This window comes from Melanotaenia boesemani, chromosome 10 (assembly GCF_017639745.1).
Source record: "Melanotaenia boesemani isolate fMelBoe1 chromosome 10, fMelBoe1.pri, whole genome shotgun sequence".
In the NCBI taxonomy this organism is placed as follows: domain Eukaryota; kingdom Metazoa; phylum Chordata; class Actinopteri; order Atheriniformes; family Melanotaeniidae; genus Melanotaenia; species Melanotaenia boesemani.
In genome coordinates this window covers 11907535-11935248 of record NC_055691.1, presented here as the reverse complement: position 1 = coordinate 11935248, position 27714 = coordinate 11907535, and the positions used below count along the sequence as shown (strand labels likewise).

General features: G+C 43.0%; 2 protein-coding genes across 8 annotated transcripts in view; both read right to left on the bottom strand.

The window, feature by feature from the left end:
• b3gnt9 (UDP-GlcNAc:betaGal beta-1,3-N-acetylglucosaminyltransferase 9) overlaps nucleotides 1-27714 on the bottom strand; it is a 615230-nt gene that overhangs the window by 226259 nt on the left and 361257 nt on the right. The window lies entirely within an intron of this gene.
• phf21ab (PHD finger protein 21Ab) lies at nucleotides 11-27306 on the bottom strand. Of its 7 annotated transcripts, none has more exons than XM_041996049.1 (19): nucleotides 27071-27306; nucleotides 23743-23782; nucleotides 23040-23091; nucleotides 22865-22954; nucleotides 21212-21244; nucleotides 21051-21116; nucleotides 19113-19265; nucleotides 17825-18061; nucleotides 15761-15862; nucleotides 14841-15188; nucleotides 13833-13940; nucleotides 13692-13743; nucleotides 13527-13606; nucleotides 12068-12128; nucleotides 7228-7334; nucleotides 6726-6881; nucleotides 6295-6370; nucleotides 5648-5751; nucleotides 11-5557 (listed from the first exon to the last, which is right to left on the bottom strand). In XM_041996049.1, the coding sequence occupies exons 3-19, from the start codon at nucleotides 23079-23081 to the stop codon at nucleotides 4904-4906; spliced, it is 2469 nt and encodes an 822-aa protein (XP_041851983.1). In that variant the 5' UTR covers nucleotides 23082-23091; nucleotides 23743-23782; nucleotides 27071-27306; the 3' UTR covers nucleotides 11-4903. The 7 variants fall into 7 exon arrangements, with proteins under 7 accessions (XP_041851983.1, XP_041851980.1, XP_041851982.1 ...); XM_041996046.1 differs by having other exon boundaries at nucleotides 13833-13943; nucleotides 27071-27305; XM_041996048.1 differs by having other exon boundaries at nucleotides 13833-13943; nucleotides 14841-15185; nucleotides 27071-27305.

Here is a 27714-nt window from a genome sequence, read left to right as displayed (position 1 = left end):
AGACATTGTGCTTTTCACAATTTATTAACAAAATGATAAAATAAATAAATACAAATTGATCAAATGCTCCTAATATCAACTCCTCCCCATGTTCCCTACAGTATTTCCTAAACACTGCATACAAAGAATTCGTCACAGAAGAGGCTCAATACAGAGGTAAGAATCCCACCAGACCAGTCACAATGTCAGGCCAACAGAAGACACATCTGGAACAGAAGTCAAAAAATAAACACATTCCTTTCCAAAATCATTATGAAAAAATACAAACAATTATACAAATATTCAGATTGTGTAATTACCAATTTACACATTATTCAGCACACCAGGTGAACTTTTCCTTTATTCATGTCGCTACAATGCATCCCACCAAATGGAAGATAAAAAAGATTTCTTTTACTTTTTTTAAACTTTATTATTTTTTATTTTTTTAGGGTTTTTTTGCACTCAACACACCCCAATGGAATCAGCTGTGGATGAGGTAAGAAGCTGCAGGTGTACAGTTGGGTCCGAACAGGATGGACAGATGGGTGGATGGATGGAAGGATGGATGGATGGATGGATGGAAGGATGGATGGATGGATGCTGAGCGGGAACAACCGATTAATGACGTCAGGAACTGACAGAATACTAGAAGGCCACAATCATGACTTGATCGCTTTAGAAGAAAAGACGGGAGTCGGAGCGAACGGCCTCACGGGAACCGCCCTGCAGAGCTCTGAACGCATCGTGGAGCCGGCAGACGCCGCTTCGTCCGGTTGGTCCACTCGGACCATGTCTGGCTGATATGCAGCGACAGTTTGCACTTCTTTGGATAAACTCACTTTTAGACCTTAACGAAGGAACAATTTAGACGGGCTCGGGCCCCGACCCCCCCTCCACCCCTCCAGGCACCTCTGCTGGGATCCCAACACTCAGCTCAAACAGAGCCGAACCCACAGCTACTAAGTTTCCCCAGTGGCTCTTTGTGGTACTGCAACTAAAACCTCAGAACCGGTCCAGAAACACAAGAATCAGGAGAACTGCTGAGCATGTGCAGTCGATCGCGCAGCCCAGAAGCTAGAACACTTCTTACACCGATGACTGAAACGCCCAAAGCTCCGCCCACTAAATAAAAAAATGGCTGCTGCAATGAGGAAACTGCACATGTTCAGCATCAAGATGCCAAAAGGTTCAAAGAATAAAAAAAGTGACTAAAGTTTCACGTAAAAACATAAAAAACAGAAATGCATATAAAAAAATGTTCGACAAAACCTCGTATAAAAACTTGCATAAGAAGGCATGCGCTCCGCCATGTTTGTTCGCTCCGATCACGCTCAGGCTCTGGGTCGCGCGACCTGATTCAGCATCCCTCCTCTAAAACCAAAACAAACACATGCGGGGAAAGATGGGGGCTGTGGACCCTGACGGCTCTCACTCCGAGAATAATACTGGTCAAACTAAAAGTGCGTCAACAAACAGCTCCAAGTGAGATTTCTTCATCTTCTCCATGGACTCCCGTTCCCCAGAGAGAAAAGTTTTACCACGGAAAATAAAAACACATTTAAGGCAACTCCTAGAACAAACGACAACAAAACACGTGTGGTGGACTGGAAACGGATGAAGGTGGAACTCGCATCGGCTGCTGGCGGCCTGAGGTGACAGGACCGGGTGTCGCTCCGGAGTCGCGGTCGGTGGAGGGATGTCCGGAGGGTTCATAAGGTTCTACAAGTCACAGTGCAAGTCAAGAGACAAATATTATCTGCTGTTTGAAGAAAGGCACTCGAGGTACCTACTGTACAGAGGGAAAAGGTCTGGTCCGCCTGGAACACCAGAGACCAGACGACAAGAGAAGAAGAAACATCCACCCAAGGACGGCGACAGAACGAATCACGCAACAATTTATGGTGTTGAAAGGAAGCGGGACACTTTGGTTGCCATTTCCTGTCAGAGTCTTGGGTCCGTGCTGGACCGACTGTGGCCAGTCAGGCGGGTTTTTTTCTGTATGGAGGCAGTTTGTACAGCTGATGTCACAAAATCAGGTGTCAGATATGCTGAGTCCTCGTGATATGAGATTAAAACAAAAAAGACACCCAAAATGGCTCGTTTGGAGTCACCCAAACCCGCCTTCATCCCCAACAGGAAAGCCGACCAATCCATGGATCAAAGCTGTTGATAAATAAGGATTTTCCTCACAGTGGGGGCAAACGCCACGTCAGAAAACCCCAATCAAAACCAAAACAAAAAAGCAAACAGAGATTTCAGCAGAACCAGAGGCACCATTGATGCGCAGAGCAGTTGGTTATTGCCCCGTACCCAACCAGAAACCAGGAGTCACGAAGGGCTCGACGGACAGCCGCCAAGCCAACCAACCGAACCTTGAGGGGGTTGAAGCCCCGCCACTCAGAGCCGTCACACACAGGAAGGGATTCCCTCCCAGAAAAATATTGGCAATGTGGGGATAAGTCACATGACAACAAAGAGATGCATACTCTGTTTAATTCCACGTTCACATACAAAAAGCTCTTCAGCACTTCTTTGTAATGCAGCAAGCTTGTGCTTTAATCTCAGGATCTGTGTCGTCCTTCAGATCCACAACAAATCCCTCCGTCTGGAGGAGAGAAAGAGTTCCTCTCGTCTTATTGTTTGATAAGCTCTCCTGTCTCAGTCTGGGGACTGCCACCTCATACAACGCCAATGATTTGATCTGTTGGTACAGGAAGTGGACGAGTCCCTGCTGAAGTTGGATCATTTTGGCAGAAATGCACAGAATGCAAAGATCACCATTTCCTCTTTGTGTTGATGATTCCAGGTTCAGGAACAGAAAGCACTTATTCTGAGGACTAGGAAGACCTGAATATCTTTTCCTATAAAAAGAAACACAGCCCAGATAAATTTGTGTGTGTTGACGTTGCAATATTGCAGTTTCACATTTAGTGCTCACAGTTGACACACTTGACTCACGAATGAAAACTCAATCACTACACTGGACCGACACCACTGAAAACATCTGTTAGGCTACCATGCCTGTTCGTCCCCGCCCCCACGGGGACAACCTTCGCCGTCCTTGCCGTCCGCCTGAGCCCAGGACGTGGGTGGGGCTACCGGGGCAGGAACGCTGGGATGTTGGCTTTCCAGAAGACAGTGAAGGCATCAGCTTGCTTCAAAAGGTCAGGCGTTTAACTCGACTTCTCTTCAATGGACATTTAAACGTGTCGTAACTTTTCCTCCAATGAAATGCTATGTTTAACTTCAGTTAAAAAGAATGGGGGAGGGGTCAGATCAGACCAATCAGATCACACCAGACTTCCTGTTTCTTCTGCAGCTGGAAGCAGCAGCACCCCTGCTGTCTGAGTCCAAGTAGAAACATCCAACCACAAGAGGTCATGGTGGATCAGGTGAACCAGGACTTTTACTACCGGCTGGTTACTGGTTTAGTCCTCCAGCTGACTGGTTAAGGATGGACGTCTTTTAGACCACACAAACCACAGCGGTCTGATTTCATTGTGTTAGATGTGTTTGGTGGAAGCAGACTGGATCAGCTTCACCAGGAGGTTCTGGTGGATCGTTTAGGAGCTGAAGAGAATTAGTAAGTTATGGTGGAATTCCTATTGAAGAATGATCTTGGAATTTCTACATTTTCAGACACTGATGACCGGAAGTGATGCTTGACATTTCTCTCCTGGTTCCTCTGATCTTCCAGGTTATTAATCAAACTCCATGATGGGACTTTCTGGAAGCTCTTGTTTCTACCATCATGTTTGAAGCAAACTGAACCCTTCAAAGTTCCTGGATGATCAGTTTTTAGTCAAGTTATTTCTTGTTGGAAATTTGGAATCAAGAGGGGTGTAGTGGGAAAGTTTAGGATCAGGATAGATTTAGTAGGAAAGGTTGGGATCAGGAAGACTTTAGTGGGAAAATTTGGGATCAGGAGCAATTTAGCAGGAAAAGTTGGGATCGGGTGGAGTTCAGTGGGAAAAGTTGAGATCGGGAAGAGTTTAGTAGGAATGTTTAGGATCTGGAGCAATTTTGTAGGAAAAGTTGGGATCAGGAAGAGTTTAGTATAAATGTTTGGGATCAGGAAGAGTTTAGTGGGAAAGCTTGGGATCAAGGAGGAGTTTATTGGGAATGTTTGGGATCAAGAGGTATTTAGTGGGAATGTTTGGGATCAGGAGGAGTTTAGTATGAATGTTTGGGATCAGGAAGAATTTAGTGGGGAAGCTTGGGATCAAGGAGGAGTTTATTGGGAATGTTTGGGATCAAAAGGAATTTAGAGGGAATGTTTGGGATCAAGAGGTATTTAGTGGGAATGTTTGGGATCAGGAGGAGTTTAGTGGGGAAAGTTGGGATCAGAAAGGAGTTTATTGTGAATGTTTGGGATCAGGAGGAATTTAGAGGGAATGTTTGGGATCAGAAGTTCAGTGGGAATGTCTTGGATCATGTTATCAGGACGACAGGACGCCAGAAGGTTGTTCACACCATGTTTGAAGGGACGCGGGGATGGACAGGTTCTCTTTTCAGGACACGAACTATCACAACACTGCTTCTTGGACCAGTTACCCCTGACAGATGTCCGATTCTCCGTGGTAACCACCTCCACCCCAGGAGAACTCAGGGGCCACTGTAACAGGCACACACCGGTGTGATGATGAATTAAATCACCCTTTGAGCATTCCCACCATGATGTCTATCACTAATTGGCATGATGACCCGGTACGCACGTCGCCCTGGACCCAGCTCTGTGGGCGGAGCGCCCTACGGCGTCCCAGAGTCATTTGACTTGGGCTGTATATCTACCATTGACACAGTCTGACAATACAATGCAAACAAACAACATTTATACAGATTGGCAACTTCAGGGCACCGTTGGGTGCAAGCAGAGTCTGTTTTATATATACGTTAGCATCCCGGCTCCGGAGACGTAGCGTTACTTTTTATCGTCCGAACTGCTGACGAGAGCTGGCAAAGAATGCTGGGAGGGTTCTGAGGTTTTACTGTTGGTAGTGTTGCTGCCGGCGCTTGCCTCCTCCTGCTTCTTCTCAACTGCTGTCTCTGGAGGGCTGACGGCAGCCATCTTGTTCTCAGAGTTGTTGGTGGCGTTGGCGACAGGGCCGCGGTCGGGGCCGTGGTCTGGGCCTTGCGGATCGCTTGTCCCGTTGGTGGCGGGAACGTCACCCACTGGAGCCGCCTCAGCCTCAGGCTTGGACTCTGCCTCCACCATGAGACCCACCTCTGTGTGACCCCCGACCGCTGGCTCCACCTTCCCCCCCGCCGTTAAGACTGAGTTGTCGGGCTGGCTGTTGGGATCTCCTCCTGCCGCTGCTTGGTGCTCCTCCTGTGTGCTGCTGACTGAGGACCCCCCCACCTTCACCTTCTCCACAGAGTTGGTTTCCAGTGCAGCTTCATTGCTGACCCCTCTCTGAGTGCCCTCCTGCACCCGGACATCCTTACTCTCCGTCTCTGCCAGAGCCTGGTTGAAGTTGAACGCCTGGATGAGGCGAATCAGGTGTTTAACTTTGTCCAGAGAGAGCTGCATCTCCTTCTGACGGGCCAGGATGCTGTTTTTGGTCTCCATGCATTTCTAGAACGACAAGAAAGAAACATGAAACAACAAAAGCCGGCCAGGACGACACTTCATGGCCTGTTGTCTGGTTCCTGAGCGGTTTCTCACCGTTATGGAGTTACTGAGCTGTTTCACTCTCTGCTCCAGCTGCTCTCGCTCCACTTTCAGCTCTGAACTCCACTTCATCAGCTTCTGCTTCTCCTCTTCTTTAGCTGGAAGACCAACAGAAACATGGCCATGAATTTTTTCTGGGTGCCGTCTGTCAGACAGAAATACTGACATAACCTACTGTTTTTCTTAAGTAAAACTTATATAACTTTATATATAACTTTATATATTAATATATATATTAATATATATATATATATATATATATATATATATATACATATATATATATATATATGTACACACAGAATGTGTTGTTATGGTCCTCCAAAACAGCCTCCCGACCCAAGGGAGGGAGCCTATTTATTGGGAATTTTATAGTTACTAGATTAAATTCTGTGACCTGAAGTTTACATGCACCCCCCCCCCCCCCCCCCCCCCGGAGTGGGCCGAGGCCAAACACTGGAATTTCGCAGAGCTTCACAAATATTACAATCAAGAATAAGAATAACCAAGAAATCCCTAGCAAAAAATGAAGAATAAACAAGTATCTAATGCTATGCTAATAATGATAGTGACAGTGATAGGTAAAGGTAATAGTAGTAATCAGGTAAAAGTAGTTATGAGGTAATAGTAGTAGGCGTCACCTTCTTTGTAAGCGATGTAGGAATGAACGATAGCCAGGGTGCCGGGCCAGGGAATGGCTTCTTCTTTTTTCAGGATCTGGAGAGAGAAGCTCGGAGGTGTCACTGACTGACTCGGAGAAGACTCCAGAAAGGCTAATTTAGCTTCCACACTGAGGTGGAGCTGGCAGGGGACGGGTAATGGAGTGGATGGATGTGAGATGTCATTCTTAACTGACACAATGAATGAGACATAAGCACAAAAAAAACACAATACTGCATCATGTTTACGCTTACAAAGGACTGAACAGGATAGAGAGGCCCATCAGAGAAGCAGATTGTACATTCAGCTACAGCTACAGGCCCCTGTGGGCCCTGATGGGCCCCGATGTGCCCCTCTGGACTGCGGTACCCCCTTCCCCCTGACTCAGATCAGTCTCAGCTGCTGCAGTTACCTGATCTTGACATTTTGGACAGATCCACATGCCTTTAGGAATGGTTTTCAGGGGTGGATCCAGGCAGTCCAGGTGATAAACACGCGAACACGTATCACACATGAGCAACTGGCCACTGCGTCTGCACACAGTGCAGAAATCCTCATGGATGTCTCCCTGCGAGGAAGAATTGGACCAATCAGTTTCCCTGCCCAACAGCCCCGCCCACCCCGTGAGGAGCGGCGAGGCAGGGGGAGGAGCCGTGATCTGGTTTAGTTTACAGTTGGCCTGGTTTAGACGTGTAATGAACATGTGTGTTAGGCTACGTTAACATCTGGAGGTAGGGGTTACTGGTGGATGTTCTGGCCTACAGGACTCTGTTCACTTTGTAAGGCTGAAAGTAAAAACTGATGGCTGATGATCGTCATGGAGACAACAAACTCATGGAGTGTGTGTGATTGACAGCTACTGGGCCAATAGGACTGTGTGTGACGGGGTGTCCGTCTCCCCCATCGTTACTTACATCCCCAGAGCTGGGGCTGGGCAGGGGGAGGGAACGGACGGGGCTGGAGGGGGAGGTCGGGGTGAGGCTGCCCAGCTCCGGGACGCTGCTGTATTTGGGTGGGCGACCTGGGTGAAATGAGACAGACGACAAAGACGGAAAACAAAGAAAAAAAAAAAAGAAAGATGGAGAGGGGGAGAAAACAAAAACAAACCGTCTGTATGACATACCTTAGAAAGGGAGTCTTCATTGGCTAGCATGAGTCAGGGGAGCGGTGAGGGAGGAAGAGGAGGAAGAGGAGGAGTCAGAAGCACAGACAGCAGTGTTAGTGCAGGAAGCTGAGCTGATACACACCTGATGTCAGATGTTAACACACCGCAGAGCTTTACACTGCCTCACACCTCCACCTGGTGCTTTATCTTTCAACTTCCTGTCTGGGATAAGCTGATTGGATCATTTACACCACAAAACCGGCCCACCAGAGGGTCCAGTCCGGCCCAAAGGATCAATATGTTAAATATTAAAATTAAAATACAAGATATTTACTGTAATATTTTAATAAACGTAACTGTGATATTAGAATAGAATAGAATAGAATAGAATAGAAATACTTTACTTTTTTTAAATTTGTCCAGCAGCTTACATTAAAAGGCACAGCTACAGTTAAAAAACGAATAAATAAATAAATAGCTAAGTAGATAAAAATACACAACGCAGTGCAAACACAAAATAAATTAGAATCAGACAGTAAGAGCAGGGCAGATCAAAATGAGAAGGGAGAAAGGTTAGGAATGAACTAACAAGCGAACTTCTGAAACTCTGTCCGGCGCTGCAGAGGAACGAGCCGATCGCTGTTCACCGGCAGAGACGTGATGGAGAGAATGGTCTTGCTGTCCAACACTGCCTTCCTTCCTCAGCAAACACGAGTCCAGCCTCAGACCCACCACTGCAGACGCATTTCTCACCAGTTCGCCCAGCCTCCTCTTGTCCCTCTCTTCAATGCTGCCTCCCAACAGACCTCACCACAGTTCGGTAAAACATGAGGAGCATCAGACACTAAAGGACCTCAGTCTCTTGATGAAATACAGACCGCTCTGGCCCTTCTTGCAGAGAGCCTCTGTGTTCCTGGTCCAGTCTAGGTGGTGGTCTAAGTGGACAGCCAGATACTGTAGCTCTCCACCACCTAGGGGCTGACTCTTGGACCCTGTCCTACGAAAATCCACGACCACCTCCTTGGTCTTTGCAGCGTTCCGAAGCTTACCAGCTATCTGTACTCGATCCCTGAAACATGCCACTACCACTGTATCATCTGAGTATTTCTGGAGGAGGCGTGTCTCAGAGTTGTACATAAAGTCTGCTGTGTACAAAGTGAACAAGAAGGGAGCCAGAACTGTTCCTTGCTCATGAGCACCCCAACAGAGCCACAGCTCCCCAGTCTGACAAACCGTGAAGGAATAGCAGGGATCTGCAGCCTGACCAGTACTGAACATCATCCTCACATGTTCACCAGAATCATCCAGGTGGGGAAAGTAGCTTTCATATTTAATCAATGTAACTGTAGTATTATAGTAAAACTAACTAATATTTTAATAAAACTGTAATACTGTAATAAAAGTAACTGTAATATAACGAAAGTAACTGTAATACTGTAATAAAAGTAACTGTCTTATAACAAAAGTAACTGTAATACTGTAATAAAAATAACTGTAATATAACGAAAGTAACTGTAATACTGTGATAAAAGTAACTGTAATATAACGAAAGTAACTGTAATACTGTGATAAAAGTAACTGTAATATAACTAAAGTAACTGTAATACTGTAATAAAAGTAACTGTAATATAACGAAAGTAACTGTAATACTGTAATAAAAGTAACTGTAATATAACGAAAGTAACTGTAATACTGTAATAAAAGTAATTGTAATATAACGAAAGTAACTGTAATACTGTAATAAAAGTAACTGTAATATAACGAAAGTAACTGTAATGCTGTAATAAAAGTAACTAATATAACGAAAGTAACTGTAATACTGTAATAAAAGTAACTGTAATATAACGAAAGTAACTGTAATGCTGTAATAAAAGTAACTAATATAACGAAAGTAACTGTAATACTGTAATAAAAATAACTAATATAACGAAAGTAACTGTAATACTGTAATAAAAGTCACTGTAATATAACAAAGTAACTGTAATACTGTAATAAAAGTAACTGTAATATAACAAAGTAACTGTAATACTGTAATAAAAGTAACTGTAATATAACGAAAGTAACTGTAATGCTGTAATGAAAGTAACTAATACAACGAAAGTAACTGTAATACTGTAATAAAAATAACTGTAATATAACGAAAGTAACTGTAATACTGTAATAAAAGTAACTGTAATATAACAAAGTAACTGTAATGCTGTAATAAAAGTAACTAATATAACGAAAGTAACTGTAATGCTGTAATAAAAGTAACTGTAATATAATGAAAGTAACTGTAATACTGTAATAAAAGTAACTGTAATACAATGAAAGTAACTGTAATACTGTAATAAAAGTAACTGTAATATAACGAAAGTAACTGTAATACTGTAATAAAAGTAACTGTAATATAACGAAAGTAACTGTAATAATACGAAATTAACTGTAATACTGTAATAAAAATAACTGTAATATAACGAAAGTAACTGTAATACTGTAATAAAAGTAACTGTAATATAACAAAGTAACTGTAATACTGTAATAAAAGTAACTAATATAACGAAAGTAACTGTAATGTTGTAATAAAAGTAACTAATACAACGAAAGTAACTGTAATACTGTAATAAAAATAACTGTAATATAACAAAGTAACTGTAATGCTGTAACAAAAGTAACTGTAATATAACGAAAGTAACTGTAATGCTGTAATAAAAGTAACTAATACAACGAAAGTAACTGTAATACTGTAATAAAAGTAACTGTAATATAACAAAAGTAACTGTAATACTGTAATAAAAATAACTGTAACACAACGAAAGTAACTGTAATACTGTAATAAAAGTAACTAATATAACGAAAGTAACTGTAATACTGTGATAAAAGTAACTGTAATATAACGAAAGTAACTGTAATACTGTAATAAAAGTAACTGTAATATAACGAAAGTAACTGTAATACTTTAATAAAAGTAACTGTAATAATACGAAAGTAACTGTAATACTGTAATAAAAGTAACTGTAATATAACGAAAGTAACTGTAATACTTTAATAAAAGTAACTGTAATAATACGAAATTAACTGTAATACTGTAATAAAAATAACTGTAATATAACAAAGTAACTGTAATGCTGTAATAAAAGTAACTGTAATATAACGAAAGTAACTGTAATACTGTAATAAAAATAACTAATACAACGAAAGTAACTGTAATGCTGTAATAAAATTAACTAATAAAATGAAAGTAACTGTAATACTGTAATAAAAGTAACTAATATAATGAAAGTAACTGTAATACTGTAATAAAAGTAACTGTGATATAATGAAAGTAACTGTAATACTGTAATTAATGTAACTGTAATATAGTAAAAATAACTGTAATAAAATAAAAGTGTAAGTGTAACCTCTAATGTGTCCAGGTGAGGTTTAACTTGTTCTACCGTTTCTGTTCTATCGTTCTGACCAAAGAGACGCGTTGGGAACATTTTTAAACCGAGTCAGCCGGTTGAATCAGAGTTGGATTCTAACAAACAGAGAGAGGGCTCTGATTGGCTCTTCAGCTGCAGGATCTGTGATTTCTTCTACTTTCATATGTAGGTGTAGGCGGTACGTACACACTGGAAGGAGGCAGTTATGTGTTTGAGTGCTAGTTATTTCCAGCTGAGAAATAAACTCGGACTGTTAAAAAAAGGAGGGAAGCAACCACCAAGCTTCAGCCGGTGTAATACCACTGATGGCCACCAGGTGTCAATAACATGAATCAGTTTTAATTGGTTACTGAGTCGTGTTTATGCCTGATGGCGTCGTCAGTCAGATTTACTATCTCGGATCAGCGAGTCCTTCTAGAAATAACTCGGGTTTGAATCAGGTGGGTGTTATCTTCTGCTCTGACAAGTTTTTAACAGAGACTGGAGGTTAAACGACAAACAGGAAGTGGAGGAGAAAATAAAGATGGATGCCGCTGCAGAAATTTGTACCTGTTTTATGTGAAAACTAAAAGCTGAGGTTCTGTAAATCCGACCGCAGGTGTGTTAAAATCCGACACTGACATCTATGTTTCAGGTTAAAGTCAGTCGTTAAAAAGGAAAGCATCTTTTACTGGAAGCTCGGGTGTCAGGTTTAGTGTTTACAGTATTACAGGAGCAGCTTCCTGTTAGTGGTGGTACAGTCCGAAGATAACGGAGAGACTCTGCTGACAGGAAACTACCCAAACATTCATAAACATACCAGATTTATGATGCTGAGCATATTAATCAGAGAGGATCGTGGGTTTCCTACAGTTCCCATGATGCTTTTCTGCTGTTCTGAGGGTTAGGATTAGAGGTTTGGAAAAGGCTGAACCAGATTTATAGTTTTATCAAAGTGCTCCAGAACTCCAGTTTCAGATTCATCACTGATGGAGGAGATTTCCCTCCTACTGTAAGAGGTTTTCAAAAAACTCATCTGTTCTCTGAGCAGCTGTTTGTGATGTTTTACTTTTCGTTTCTCAGTTTTTTATGTCATTAGAGCGCTCTGATAAACACACAGAAATCTGGCATTAAACATGACACCCGATGAAACGACAGGGAGCAGAAGAGGAGGAGGAGGAGAAGACGAGTTTCACAGCATGTTATCAGAGTCTGGTCTACAGAGACAACAGAAAGTGTCCTCTGAGGACCAGGTTTCATACGGACCTCTCTTCCTGGTCCCCTGGTGCAGAGGGCTGTTCAGGTAACTCACTGCGCTCTTTTTCCTCTGAAAGAAAAGTCAGAGAAATGTTCATGTTAAAAACAGCTGACTGAATCAGAACAACACAGTGAACCCTGCTGATCCGAGGACAGAGGGAGGCGGAGCCTAGCTAATCTATACTTCCGTTATTTTTATGGTTTATATGGGTCAATAAATCCATCAAAAGCACAAAGCAGCTTCAACCCCTGAAATGTCTAATATATTACATCTGACACATCCAGTTTCTGAGATATGATCCACCATGTCATGGTAAGAACTTTGCTTCAAACTCAGATGGATACAAATCTAAACCAGGGGTGCTCAGTATGGGACAGCTCAGTATGTACTGTTTTGGTGTTTCCTCAGGCAAAAACTAGGAAGGGTATCAGGATCTCCGACCTGAAGCGTCCCACTTATTTTGGACCCTTTCTTTGGGGTCCCAATCTTTCCGTTCTGACTCAAACAAGTGGAGCTTGACACACTGCAGTCTGTTGATTTGTAGAAAGAATCATGACTTCCTGAGAGACTCAGCAACAAGAACAAAGCAGGAACAGCTCCATGTTTAAATATATGATGGAGTTTTAGTCGTTTAAAGCCACATGACAAGAAGAAAGAAGACAACCTGCTGGATTTCCACTGTCCTCCTGTTTCTGTGGCGTTGCACTGCTATGACATTACATCTTAGATTTACTGAACCAAACTGTCCCAGACTAACCCAGACCAGTTGTTGAAAATGGGCCTTAAGAGGCTCCTGATTTCATACTGGTTTTCTGTCCCATGATGGACATGTTTGGGATGACAATAAATCTGCCCAATCAGCTCATGAGACATGGGTAACATATGGCGTACCCTATAAAATGCTTTTCCCCACTTTTTTATTTGTTTAAAAAGCCAAAATAAATAAAACAAAAAAATTAAAACAACTCCCTCTGGGATAAATAAAGTATTTTTCATTTCACAAACGCTTCAGATTTTTAAAATGGCACTTTTTTGCTCATAATTTCTTAAGACAGGCTTTGAAGGGTTAAATTGCTCTTGTTGCTATGGAAACCAGCCATCAGTATGAAAGCGTTAATTCCTCGCTGAAGGGTTTGGGCAGTCTGACCTATGAAGGAAAATGTAGAAACTAAATATTCTCACAAACCAAGTTTAACAGCAATGTGTTAAAATTAATCTGTGGTCCAAAGATATGATTAAATCTCTGATATAAACTAAAAGTTTAAAAGAAGAATTTTCCTTAGTTTGACTTCTTTATCTGACATTAGATTAAACTGAACTCTGGTCTGTGATGAGGTTAATAGAAAAGCCCAGAGTAACCCCTGTAACCGTGGTAACCATGGTAACCAAGGTACGCAGACTTGACATCAGCTGAAGCCTCAAAATGCTTGGAAGTTAAAATGTTTCCAGGTGTGTGGGGTTTCTAACCTCCGGCTCAAACACCGCTCCGCTGTACACCGGGTTGGCCGTCGTTCTCCTCTTCCTCTCCTGCCGTTTGCTCTGAATCTCTGTAAGTGAAGATGTCAGCATTTCAGTGCACAAATGTTTCTGAACGCAGCTTCAACATCTGCGGACAGTAAACGCATCACTCACCTTCCAGGTGGTCGTGTGTTACGAGACCCAAAGACACCATGAAGGCCAGTTTCTGAGAGAAAGACAGAGTTATCAGTTCTCCACCTCCACGGATGGATGGATGGATGAGTCTGGTTCTGAACCTGATCTAGATGATCTTACCTCTGGGTTCTCCTCCTTCTTGGGTCTGGGAGGTGGAGATAGTGGAGGGGCGGAGGAGGAGGCGAGGCTGACGACGACCTTCTGCTCGGCTCCTCCTGATTTAACAGTCTGCTGAGAGGCAGAGGATGAGGAAGATGACAGCAGCGTTAGTCTGGAGGAGACAAACTGGAAACTCAGCAGTCATGTTTCTTCTGACTTTGGTCACAAACACATGGTCTTGGATCCGTCCAGCTTCACCCAGCAGGACGTCCCAGAGCTGAGGACATCTGTCCTTGGCTGGCATGAAGCTAGAGGATGCTTCAGTCAGAGAGCTGGGATGTTCGCACTCAGGATCTGGATTCATGAAGCTGGGGACAAGTTTAAAGACCCCTCCAATGCTTATTAGGAACTAGTTAAAATGTTCTCAGTGGTCTTTAAATTGTGATTATGAAGTTTTTGGCAAAAATTACAAAACCTGTGCCCTTTTCCAGGAATCTGCTTCTGCAGCCGACCAGTAGCTCATTACAAATTCGCCTCTGAGTTGTGGGCGGAGTCAGCGCTGCTCAGTGTCCTCCCACCCCACCCCCTCACATCTCTATGTGCTAGCTCTGCATGCTAGCGCACAACTGATCATTAGCGGTGCAAAACAAAAAAAAAGGCATTTAACAAAGTAGCTATACTGACCCATGTTTGCCTTGAAGTGTGGACTGCAAACCAACGTGTGTTTTGTTATATTGTGATAAGCTTGTAGCTCCGCCCTGTGGGGGTTAAGACATGTAAATGCGGGTCTATCTGAGCTCGCCTTTTTCTGCCTGCCATTGATTTACAATGATTTAAATATATATATTTAAATACTCAGAAAAGCCATTTTGATCAAATTTCTCACAAGATATGTCCTCTAGTGTCAGATAAATGCCACATGGACATGTTAACATGAAAAACATGATTTTCACTGGAGTGGGTCTTTAAACTTTGTCCTCAGACAGGTTTCAGTCCCAGATCTAACCCCTGTGGATGCTGTGGTCTCACCTTGGGCTCGACCGTCAGGCTGCTGATCTGGATGGGCAGGGCTGGAGGTGGGGCTGGGACTGGGATGGGGTTGCTGGGTGCCTGGGCAGGGCTCGCGAGGCGAGTGGGCACAGGTGAGACGGGCGTGGTGATGACGATGCCAGTCAGCGCGGTGGAGCCGGTCTTGCCGCAGGGCTGGCCGTTGACGATGCGGACCTGGTGGATGGGGGCTGCCGACGACAGCGAGCTGGACAGCTTGGTGGCCAACATGACGGGCCTCTGCAGCAGCTGGGGAGCTGCCATCATGGGAGGGGGAGGGGCCGGGGCAATGGGAATGTTGGTGGGCGTGGCCAGTTTGGGTCTAACCTGCTGATAAAAGACAGCCAATGAGAAAACAGCACTGAAGTGACCAATCACAGCTGAGTAACACCCCCCTAGAGCTCTGCCTCAGGCTGACCGACTTTTTATTTCAACTATTTACTCCACCCAAGTCTTCTTGTTTGTCTGGTGTCCTCCGTCTCTGAGGCAGGAAGGAGTCTCAGCTCAGAGGTGTTACTGAGCTCCAAATTCAGCAGGACTAACGGGGTTAAAACACCAACAGCCAAGAACAGAAAACACCAAGAAGCTGCAGGAAAACCAGCTCTCATCACAAAAAACACACACACACACACACTCGTTGACAGGCAGGAAACCTCCAGAACAGCCTGTTCACGGGTCGGTCGGAGAAATTAAAAGAAGCACAACGAGAGGAGAAGAGATGAGACGAGGCAGCACACAGCAAACAAGGTTTTAGTGCCACGGAGCAAGGCATGAGTGTTTGCTTCGGTGCGCTGCTGTCCTCTGCTGGAGAGTGAGCACATCACCTCGGGTGGGGCCACACACACTGATCTGAGGGTGGGGGGTGGGGTTAGGGTTCGGAGGCGGGTCTTACAGGGACGCACCTGTGGCTGAAAGGTGGGCCGAGGCGTCAGTCTAGGAGGAGGGACAAACTGAGGAACTTTGATTGGCTGGGCAGAGGAGGAGGTGGTGGTGGTGGCCTGCACCTGAGACAAAACCACAGCAGATTGTGGATCTGGATCTGCTGTTAGAACCACTGACATGTATCATCAGCCTGACCTGTCAGCTCACAGGACGGATCCCGGAGCGGCCTGGGAATGCTGCGCCGGGAAGAACTACACATTTAGACAGAAGATGTTTGGAAAGTTTCTAGGACTAACGTACAAGTGGAAGTCAAAGCTTTAAAGGACATCCATCTAAACACAGATAGTGGCAGAAGTTCAGTTCTGGTTCTGTTAGATTTCAGTTGACCAGAACATCCTTGTAAACTGACATGAAAACTGGGTGGGAATCTCCAGTCCTATTCTGAACTGGTTTGTATCCTACTTGAAGGACAGGAAGTTTGGATCAGTTGGCAACTGTCTACATGTGGAGTTCCCAAAGGTTCCAAGTTGGGCCCGTTACTGTTCAGCATCTACATGCTCCCGATACCTCAGACTATGGAAACACACAACAGAAACTACTTCCATGTATCCACTTTTTCCTCATTTCCAGTTATTCCTGCCACTATTTACCTGCTATCCTCACTAAACCAACTCCAGCTCAGCTGCTTTGTGGTGCCACCGTGCATCAGAAACGTCTTCTTGGCTTAATTTCAGCCATAGAGGAGCATTTTTTTTCTTCTTTTCAGACACACATAGAACTTTCTGCTCACTGGTTGATCTTTGGCTGCTCCTGATTGGACATTACCATCAATCTAAGCTCTCTGATTGGTGGAAAGTCTGACAGGTGACAGGAAGTGGCTTTATCATCATGTCCTGGTCTAAATAGAGGTCTCTTAGCAACATAGTAGTGATCTTTTTCTGATCAAATGTGATAAATAAAGCTGTTATCATGGATCATTGTGGATTTACCAGATAGTCTCTGAATAAACACTACATTTAGTGAATTGTAAACCTCCTGGACAGGATAGAAATGCCTGGAAAACTAAAGGGTAAAAATCCATCAAAAATCCATGTTATATGTTCATCTATAAAGCTCTGCAGGATAAACGTCCAGAAGGCCTCAACACCTTCTTCCTGTCTTATCTAGTAGTTACTACCTTGTCTCTCTTGTTCTAACAAACTTTGGTAAAACAGTGTTTTCGTACCATGCATCAAAGAATAATCTCCAAAAAAACTTCAATTAAAATTCTTAAGATTCAATAATCATTTCAAAGAATACTACTTGAGAACATAGTGCATGAACAGCTGTCTTTATTGTGTTTCATTGTGTTTTTATAGCTGATTTTATAGCTGCTACCAGGTTTCCTCTTGTAAAAGATTTCTAATCTTAGTAGGACTTTCCGGTTAAATAAAGATAAAAGGAAAAGTTAATGTCTCAGCCAAATTAATTTTTTGTTGGTAACTTTCAATCTACTCAAACAAAGATGACTTGTGGAGCTCCCCAAGGCTCCAAGTTGGACCCACTATTGTTCAGCATCTATATGTTCCCACTAGGGTTTTCAGTAGTCTTGACTACTGTAATGGCATTTTTGCAGGTCGAACCACCCTGGTTATGGTCCTGGTGCAGAATATAGATGTGATCTGCTGACCCCATACGAGTCACGGAGACTTCACCTGGGACCAGTTTGCTTTCCATCTCAACAGTTCAGACTAAACACTTAGTTTTCTCTGGTTTCTCAAATCTGGAACAAACTGCCAGAAAACCTGAAGTCTGATCTTAAAACTTGTATTTGCCACAACTTTTAATAAGATATGGAGTTTTTGTGATTTTTGCTGATGAGCCAACATGTTCACCATCAGCAGGTGGAGAACTACGTTCTGATGTTGGACTCTGACGCACTAACTGACTCAGGAGACGGTTCAGCCGGTGCCGTCTAACCACCACTCACACCACAGCCAGCTACAGAAACATTTCCACGTCTCTAAAACACCAGCAGCGCTCCTCACGACACAAATGGCTCAGGAAGTCCGACCAGATGGCGCCGGCCGGGCGGAGGTTCTTACCACGACGGCGTTCTTGGTCACCAGCCGCACAGGCTCCAAACTCTGACTGGTCGGCTTGCCGACCACCTGCAGGTTGATGGGCGCATTCTGTGAATCAGGTTTGGTGATAGCTGTGGTAACCATAGCGACGGTGGGCGAGCGCTGCGGCAGGATGGAGCCGGGCAGGGCGGGCGTGGCGGCAGCTTTCAGCACCAGAGGTAGAGTCTTGGTGGTGAGGACCGGCGTGACGGTCAGCGTCTGTTGGGGGGGAATTCAGGAGCAAAGGGGACAGGTGAGTTTCCATGGCAACAAATGTCAGAGAAAGTGTTTTCCTCATCCTGGATGTTGCTGTGTGGGGATTAACATTTTGTCTGTCTTCTCCCGGTTGCCATGGAAACAACGTAACAACAGCTGATTCTCCAACACATCAGGTGAGCCAATAAACGTCAAAACGTCATCAGAGCCTCTTTATTACTTTTCCAAAAATGCAGAAAAATAAGAAAAGAGTTACTGACTCTGGAATAATAACAAATAAAAAAAAAATCATTTTTTCAGTAGCTGATTAATTTTTGTCCCATTTTTTACATTAGAAAGTGAATATTTCCAGGTTTCTTTTTATAACCCTCACAGCTATTTTGTAATGAAATGTTTATCACAGAAAGAGAAATTTTCTTTTCCAACAGGAATTATCCTCATGATTCCCACATGGATCCCTGGAAAACGTTAAAGTCCTGCAAGAAGCTGCAGACTGAGAGTCCTGGTTTCTGGCAGTCATCAAGGGTGACTTTCGGATATTTTTCTTTTAAAGAATGAAAACATAAATAGATAAATAATACTAATATATAAAAAATGAAAATAAAAATGAATTATGAAATACACTAAAAAATTATTCATATTAATAATATGAATAATAATGAATCAAAATAAAAATGAATACAAATAAAAAACGATTAATATAAAAAGAAATACTAATAAATTATAATGTCTAATGAAAACAATAAATGATAATTAGAATAATTAAAATAATAATAATAAATCCAATAAAATAAAGTGCTCATTCAGTATGTATGTTTAGTTTTTGCATTTATTTTTTAATAATTACTCAAATGATGAAAACTGAAGCTCAAACCTTTAATTAATTGTCTTTGATGTTTGTGTAATTATTAATCATTTTAAATAGATAATTGTCAACATGACGTTAAACCAGTTGGTTTCTATGAAAAGTCTGAATGGAAATGTACAGAAAGTGAGATTTCCGCTGACCTCTGTATGTGTGTGTGAGTGTGTGTGAGCGTGCGTGTCCTCCCACCTGCTGCAGTCCTCCAGGTATGGGCTGGCTCTGCAGCAGGCTGGCCGGCTTCATGTCGCCTCCTGCTGGAGGAGTTTGGACCTGCAGCTGCAGCTTGGCCTCCGGCTCCTGCTTCACCAGCAGCTCCTTCCTCAGCTGCTCCACCACCTTTTTCTGGAGACAATACCATGAGCATTAACGACACAGCAGAAGCACACGCCTCCTCTTTACTCATCACACACTCCTGCAGGAGTCACGGTCACAACAACAACAGGTAAGAAGACTGGGAACGTTCTGGAATCAGGAATGTTTGACAGAAGAAGGAATAATGATGGATACAAGGAACTTGGAAAGATGAAAAATTATTCATTAGTTCCTAAACTGCAGCACAGTTCAACTTCACCAGCAGGGGGCTTCCAATCAGAGACTCAGGTATCAGTGGCTGCTCTCATCTGATTGGCTGCTGCACCTACTTATGAGCCACAAGAAGATGAAGAAGACGCGGGACAACTGAACACACTACAATATTTTGGAGTGCAGAGGCTAAAGGTCACGCACACACCAACATGCACATTTAGAGGAAAAGCCCACTTGTTGCTTAGCAACCCTGACTCCGAAGCATCAGCTAAACCAGTCAGAAGAAGCAAAAGCAGAGCAGTCTGACCGCTGTCCCACCGACCCGCTCTGACCCATCCTTAGTTTTTTAACATCCAATCATCCATCAGATTTTTCATTAATAACAGAACTTGGTCTCCATGGAGATTGTAGTTTCACTACTATCACCTGGAAAACCACAATGATCTGCAGAACCGGATGCAACCCCAACCTGAACTGGACCCAATTACTCCTCATAGAAAGTTTGTGTGAAACCAGTACGTGACGGATAAGGACCGGTCCTCCTCCGACTATAATCTGTCCTCCTCCGATAACCGGTCCTCCTCTTCCGATGACCAGTCCTCCTCAACTGTCCATATAGCCTCACCTCCCGGTTCAGATCACGGTGAAATGCCGTCCAGGGCATTTTGCCGTGCCTGGTAAAACCTGGTACCTTGTACCTGGAACCTGGTAAAACTATCATCCAAATAGGTCACATGACCCTGCACTCCTCATGGACCTCGACTAGTAGTCCATGTCTGCCTGAATCACTGTAATGCTTTTAATGTTTTATGTAAAGTACTTCAAGTTGTCTTGTCCATGAAATGTTCTACACAAATAAACCTGCCTTCTTTCTCTGATAATAATCATACCGAGTGGATCTCGAACGGTGGGATGCCATCAGACCTGAACCTACAGATGTTTCCACTTTCACACAACCATGAGACTCATTCTTATAACCATTGTTGAATGTGTGTCTGTTACCTGCTAAGGGAAAACAGATGTAAATTAGCAGTGATGCTAACTCTGTAGCAAATTCACATTCTATATTTTTCTACTTATGTTCATTAATGTGCAATGTGTCCCCCTTTAAATAAATAAAAATAAAATAAAGAGATTTAACTGACAACAGATCAGATCTCGGAGTGTTCACCAGAAAGAGGAGTGTAGTCAGATCTGCGGATAAAAATAGGACTGGTAGAAAAGTGGTTAAAAATAAACTACAAAGACTTTCAGAGTTGAGATGTGATGTAACACGAAGTCGTTCACGTGGATGGTGGCAAAAACATACAAACTCATCTCTTCATCTCAGCGTTTAAATAGGCTTTCATGACAAACACAACAAAAATCACCATGGTAACTGATGCTGGAAACCTGACCTGCCCTTTTACCTGAACATGCACCTCATCATGTCAGGGTTAGTTAACCAGTTAACCAGAAGATAACCTGGTTATGTTGAACCAGCTGAGTGGTCCTGGTTCTGCTGTTTGGACCAAATTGTACGTCACTGATCAAGGAAAACGTGATGATTCTGGACCGTTATGGCAGACTGGCGTTGCCTTGGTAACAGACGTGTTGACGTACCTGCTTCTCGCTGAGCGCCGTGATCTTTGCTTGAAGTTCGTGGAGCTGCTTCTTTAGATCTGCATTCTAAAAAACATAAATGAAACATAAATGAAACATAAATGACTAAAACTGAAGTAAGAAAACTGATCCCGATGCTGATGTGAGATCTGATGGGTTACCTGAGGGTCCTGCTTCATCTGAGCCACCAGTTTCTGCAGGAGAAGAAGAAAAGTCAGAGGAGTTACAGTAACATCTAATGTGGAAACATGACGCAGAACCTGACGTAGAATCTGACGTAGGAACCTGACGTAGAACCCTGACGCAGAACCTGACATAGAATCTGACGTAGGAACCTGACGTAGAACCCTGACGCAGAACCTGACATAGAATCTGACGTAGGAACCTGACGTAGGAACCTGACGCAGAACCTGAAGTAGAATCTGACGTAGAACCTGATGTAGAAACCTGACCTAAAAACTGACGTAGAACCTTATGTAGGAATCTGACCTAGAAACATGATGCAGAACCTGACATAAAAACTTGACGTAGAACCTGACGTTGAAACCTGACATATAAACCTGACGTAAAAAACCCAACGGAGAAACATGACGGAGAAACATGACGTAGAAACCTGACGCAGAACCTGATGTAGAACCTAAGGTAGAAACCCAAAGCGGAAACAGACGGAGAACATATACACACACACACACACATATATAACTGGTTTTCAACTTAATTTCCTGTCCTCCATTGATGTAATTTATTCTTTTTAGTAAAAAAAAAAAAAAACACTATGAGCAAAATCCATTTTAAATTTATGGATCCATTTGACTGCAAAACCACCTGCATGATTTCAGAGAAGTATTTTATTATTACAGCAGCAGATGTTGGAACATCTGTGTGTAAGATGTAGACATCTAGTGGCAGAAACTTTAAACTGCAACTTGGTTAATTACTTTAAATATCCTCCGTTTTGTCACTTCCAAATACTATGCTTATGCCATTCTACCCATAAAAACATTCTTACTCGATATTATACTGCATTTCTGATTAGCTGAGTACGAGTTTACTCCTGGGGTTAGCTTGTTAAATCTGACACAGCAGGAATGATTCGGGAGGATTTTCTCTACATGGAGATTTAGTGGGATTCTCCTAAAACCACTGTTGGTGTTTCAGGTGTTTATGTTTGTTTTTCTGTTACCTTCTGTCCCACATGAAGCTCTGTGACCAGGTTCTGTTAAATGTTCTGCTCTCAGTGTCCAACAGGCTTACAGAAGCCTCACAGAACATTAATAATAAATCAGATTTGTAGATTTTTACAACCTCAGAATAAACGTTTTTCATCTATTTGTGTCAGAGGTTCTTCATGCACAGAGAACGGTCATATGACTGCAGTGGAAGAGAAGAAGATGGTGTCATGTGTCAGATATCTAACATGCTGGGTGGACGTCCACCATCTGCTCGCATCTCCTTCACACTCCACTTTCTCTTTCTGATGTTTGCTTAAAATATCAAAGTCTGAGAGACGGAGGATGGGACATAGAGGAGAATTCAGGATGGATGGAGATGGAACCAGGAAGACACATCTCTGGTAAAGAACCAATCATTTAACCTGCAGTCGTTCAGAACCAGAACCACCTGTGGAAACCTGAGGCCTCTTTGTCTGTGGCTCTTCTGTTTGGTTCTGCTGCTCTCCTGTGGGATATTTTAGGAACACCAAACATTCTCCACAGAAGAAGCAGAACTAGTGGCCCGACAGAACCCGATGACCCAGCAGAAAACAGCCAGAACCAGAAAAGTCCTGCTGACTCTGAGTTACAAACGTAGCCCACCTGATGGATCTGGATCTCCACCTTCAGAGCCTCCTGTAACGTCTGTAGTTCCATCATGGATCCAGTCAGTCTGCCAGCCGATCGATCAGCCTGCACACATGTGTTCAGAGTCAGGCTGTTGTCATAGCAACGGGTGATGCTGTCACATGACCTGAGCTGAAGCAGAAGGTCTCACCTGAACACCGTCTCCAGTAGGAAAACCATCCAACTGAAGCATGAACGTGCCGCTGAAAGGACAACAAACAGGAAGTTACAGCAGGGGAAACTTTTCATCACTCCCAGACGCTTTATGATCCAGCCTGGAGAACATTCCCCCATCCTGGATCATTCCAGACCAGCTCCAAAAACCAGGAAGCTGCAGGTAAACACAGCATCTCAGTTGGCTAAGAAAATGTCTTTATTTTCATACTGATCCAGCAATCCCAACTATTTTTCATCCTGCTTTTATTAAATCTGTGACACCTTTCTGTCTGGTGTCACCGTTCAGTCATTTCCTCAGAGGACAGGAAGTAGTCCTGGAGTCGCTTCCTTTCCAGCATCATCTGCCAGTTCCAGCAGATTCCAGCTTCTTCCCTCCAGTTATTTATTCAGTCCCTTTTTAATGGTTTTTATGTGGTTTTATACACAGGTGGCTGTTTTCTGTCAGGTGTCAGCATGTTTTGGGTTAATTTTTTTATGTTGCATTTGGTTTAATTTGTATGAATGAATGAAGATCACTGCTAAAATAACTTACCTGCAGCTTTAAATCAAATAACCTGAATAATAATAACAATAATTATTATTAATCATTATTATTATTATTATGTGACATGATGATGATTAATGGTTTCCTGTAATTTTACATTTTTGATGTAGGTAAATAAGGAAACAGGACTCACCACCTGGCTGTTGAACTGGACTCCACCCCTCTGTGCTGCCCTGTCAAACAAAACAAGCACACCATTACTAAGTCAGCCTGCAGTGATGGTTGATAGCAGCAGTCTGGTTCTGACCCAGGTCAGGGTCCAGGTCCTTACAGGACCAGTCAAACCACCTGATCGCGTGTTCTTCTGTGGTAACCCAGGAGGCTCGGATCGGTGACCCACATGGAGTCGCTGTCAGGACCGGACCAGTTTCAGACCAACTTCGAGCCACCGGCGGTAAATAATCAGACAGAACCTCCACGTCGCGTCAACACGACTCTAAAGACGGATGTACGAAACGTACGGACGGACAAAACTGTTCCGGACCTGGAGCACCAAAGATCTCCAAGTTCGGTCACATCCAAACCTCTTCAGTATCAGAATCAGGGCTGGATTTAGCTAAAAAGAATGAAAACTAGATGGACTAGAGGAAAGGTTTCCACCAATCAAATGCATCCTTTATCCTTTCAGAAACGGTCCCTGATAAAATACCTGGACTGGTGGACCACATGGAAACTCAGTGTTAGTGCCTGCAGCTGTTCTGAGTTTCTGTAAAACAGATACCTGAATGTGAATAACATCCCTGTACAAGAAACAGTTTTCAGGCTGAACCAGGACTGAACCAGGACACGCAGCCGGAAGTCTCTCCCGTGTTCTACAGGTCCTTCCATCCATCCATCATCCATCCATCCACCATCCATCCAGACTGTAAGACTAAAAATGATCTTTAGTCTGATCAGTCGATGGTTTCAGATTCATTCTGATAACTTTCCAGCTCATGTCTCTAACCAGTTAAACATGTCACTAACAACTGGTTTACTATTGGTTTAACCTCGTCAGTAGCTACTGGTGTAACTAGTTGTCAGTAAGTGGTAACTAGTTGTCTGGAGAATGATCTGATAGTTGCTTTATTAACAAGTTGATGTGAGCAGAGAGGAAAACTTGCTGGTAGTAAACTGGAAACCCTTCCAGCACATCGGCCTCCACCTACAGAGAAATAAGCTTCTGCTACTGATAAGGAAACTAAAATCTTTCATCTTTGGTTTTTCTTTTACGCGTTCATTTATAATTATTTAATGTATAATTAAATAATTCATTTTACTAAATACGGCCAGTGAAGTGCAGCACAAAAAGCTTTTGTCGGAAGAACGAAGTTAACAGGAACTACAGAGCAGATAAATGTGGAAGCAGCTTCATTTCAGAAGCAACTAAAACTTTGCCCTGTACCCCAGAAACCTGCTGAGAAATGAAGTTCCTACGAGGCCCGGCTTTTCTGCTTCATTCTTCCAGCTTGACAAAAACTTGCTGTGAATTATAACTTCACAGGAAGTGCCTGAATAACAAGGTACTTTTTATCTTCACAGAAAAACCGGAGAATATTCTTACGTGAATGCAGCAGCATTACACTGGAAAGTACTTTATTTATACGGTGACAATTACTTACTACTTATTAAAAAGGTATGTTTACAGTTTTTCTAAACACAAATAGAGAATCTTAAAAACATGGACATATTTTTTTTCTCTCTGAGATGAAGAAGAAGCACAAATGTGGAAATAATCCAACATTTCCAACTCTGTTAATACTTAGAAAAACTATTCTAATATGACTGAGAAGGAAAAAGAAAAACGTCTTAGGAAACGTGCAAGAAGGAACCTTGGATTATAGTTCTGAATAATACATTCAATTAATAATAATAATACTTAAAAGCAGGGGTGTCAAACATATGGCCCAGGGGCCAAAGTTGGCCCCCCAGAGGGACCAGTCTGGTCCAAAAGATTATTTTAGTAAATAAGAAAATAACATAGCAGAAAAAACTGTAATAATTTAGTAAAAGTATATATAATGATTTAATAAAAGTAAATGTAATATTATATTTATTTTATTAATTTGGCACTTAAGAATAAAATAAAAATTCAAATACAAAACATAAAAGAATCCCATCAACTGTGATATATAAGTTGTAATTACATGGAAATAATAAACCGAGGGAAAATTAGTTTCTTATTTTTCTCCAGAAACTTCAGGTTGTTCATATTTTTTCCTAAAAGAATAGCTCATTAAGTGTAAATGTCACAACAATGAACTTCTTGAGGCTAAAACAAAAGGAAAGTGTAGAGTTTGTGTTATTTGCAGGTTATTATGCTGAACATAAAATGTGTTTGACACGCCTGATTTAGAGCATCTTAAACTTATTTCTACATTAGTATTAGAGAAAAACACTACACAAAGCTGCATTATATAACTCATAATGTAAACTATCATCACATAAGAAGGGAAACTGGTTTCATTTCTCTCTAATTTTCATTTTCCAGGCAACTGAAAGCTGACATTTGCATTGTGAACCTGTGAGTATGGATGTTGTCGTTCCGGGTACCGGGTTTGGGATCAGGTTGTGGGTGTGGAGCACCAGAACCTCCCGCCTGGCCGGGCGGTGGTTCCGCCACAGTGGTCCGGGATGCAGGTTAATTGGGAGTAATTTCTCTCTGGGTGGGACACGAAGTTGTCCGGATAAACTTCCATCAGCACCACATGCCGCCGCTGCAGAGGCAAGAAGTGGGGCTAAAATGGAGGTTCGAGGCTGAGCCGCGAACTGCTTCAAACAGAAAAGTGTGTTTTTGTTTCAGTCGTGAAATTAATGTTTTATAACCGTCTTATTAACTCACTATGGCCGTCCGGACCTCTCCTTAGAAAATTCACACCGCTGCCTCATCGCGACCGTAAAAAATGGAGAGGTCAGGAGGATTGTCGTATTTTGTTTTGTTTGTTTGTTTGTTTTATACCAATGTGAACAGGGACCATCAAAGCGACCCTCGCATCCGACATCGCTCCGCGAGAAGCTGCCAGTGTTCACGGAGAACAAGTGGATAATGTTAGCTGTAGCCGCTAATGCTAACCCTCCTGCTAGCTGCCCGGGCTAACGCTGCCAGCACGCGGATAACTTACAGCAAAGATCAATAACCAGCTCGCGGCGGAGATGCAAAGTGAAAAGAGGAATGAGAAAAAGAAATCCGATAGGGAGCAGCCTCGTAAGACGCCATCTTTCAAAACAAATCCTGACAGAGAGCAGGCGTTGGTGGCTCTAAGTTCTATCGGCCCCTTGTCCTCCAGAACATCAACTCCTAGAATAAGAAACACAGCAGCTAAACACACAGAAACACACGGAACACACACCGCTTGCCAGCTCACACACCTGCCCGCACACGGCCGCAGACACACAGATAAATTCAGCGAGCAGCACCCGCGTGAAGTTTGACAACAGAGAACATTAAAGTTATGAAATTAAAAAGCCCAATGTGCACTTACTCAGCAGCAGTCCTCCTCCAGATTAATTAAATATATATCTATTAGAAGCCGATCAACGATGGAATAACAGCACACAAACAGTCCGGCCGCCTCCTTCACGCAGAGCTGGAATTTGTTGCTGTATTTTAGACGAAGTTTACTAAAAAATTGTGTAAAAACAGAGAAACTGAAGCTACAAAACAAGAACTCTTCTTCAATCTCATTCAGCTCAGCCTCAGCACAGCACAGATCCCTGCGCTCCGGAGCTGGAGGAAGGGGGACAAAAACTACTCCCTCGTCACGCTAATGCTCGCTAATCCGCCGCAAACCGTTTGATATTTACTCGTGTAGCTGTTAAAGTTCGTTAAATCGGACCGATCGGCGAGGCGAGGTGCGCGGAAAATGTGTTCGAAAAGCGGACTACTTTTTGTGTCGGTGCGGCGAATTTATTTCACTTTGCCTAAGGAACGGCGGTGCTGCGACTCCCATTGCCTAGGGAAAAAACCCGGATGTAAACTCAGTGAAACTCTATGGAGAGAAAGTCAGCACACACGTACACGCTCACGCGCAGACACACACCATGAAAGTCGGCAGCGAAGCGGTGTGTTGTTGTGGTGCGTGACGGGATCCGTGTTCCGGGCCGTCCGCTCACAACCAGCCGCAGC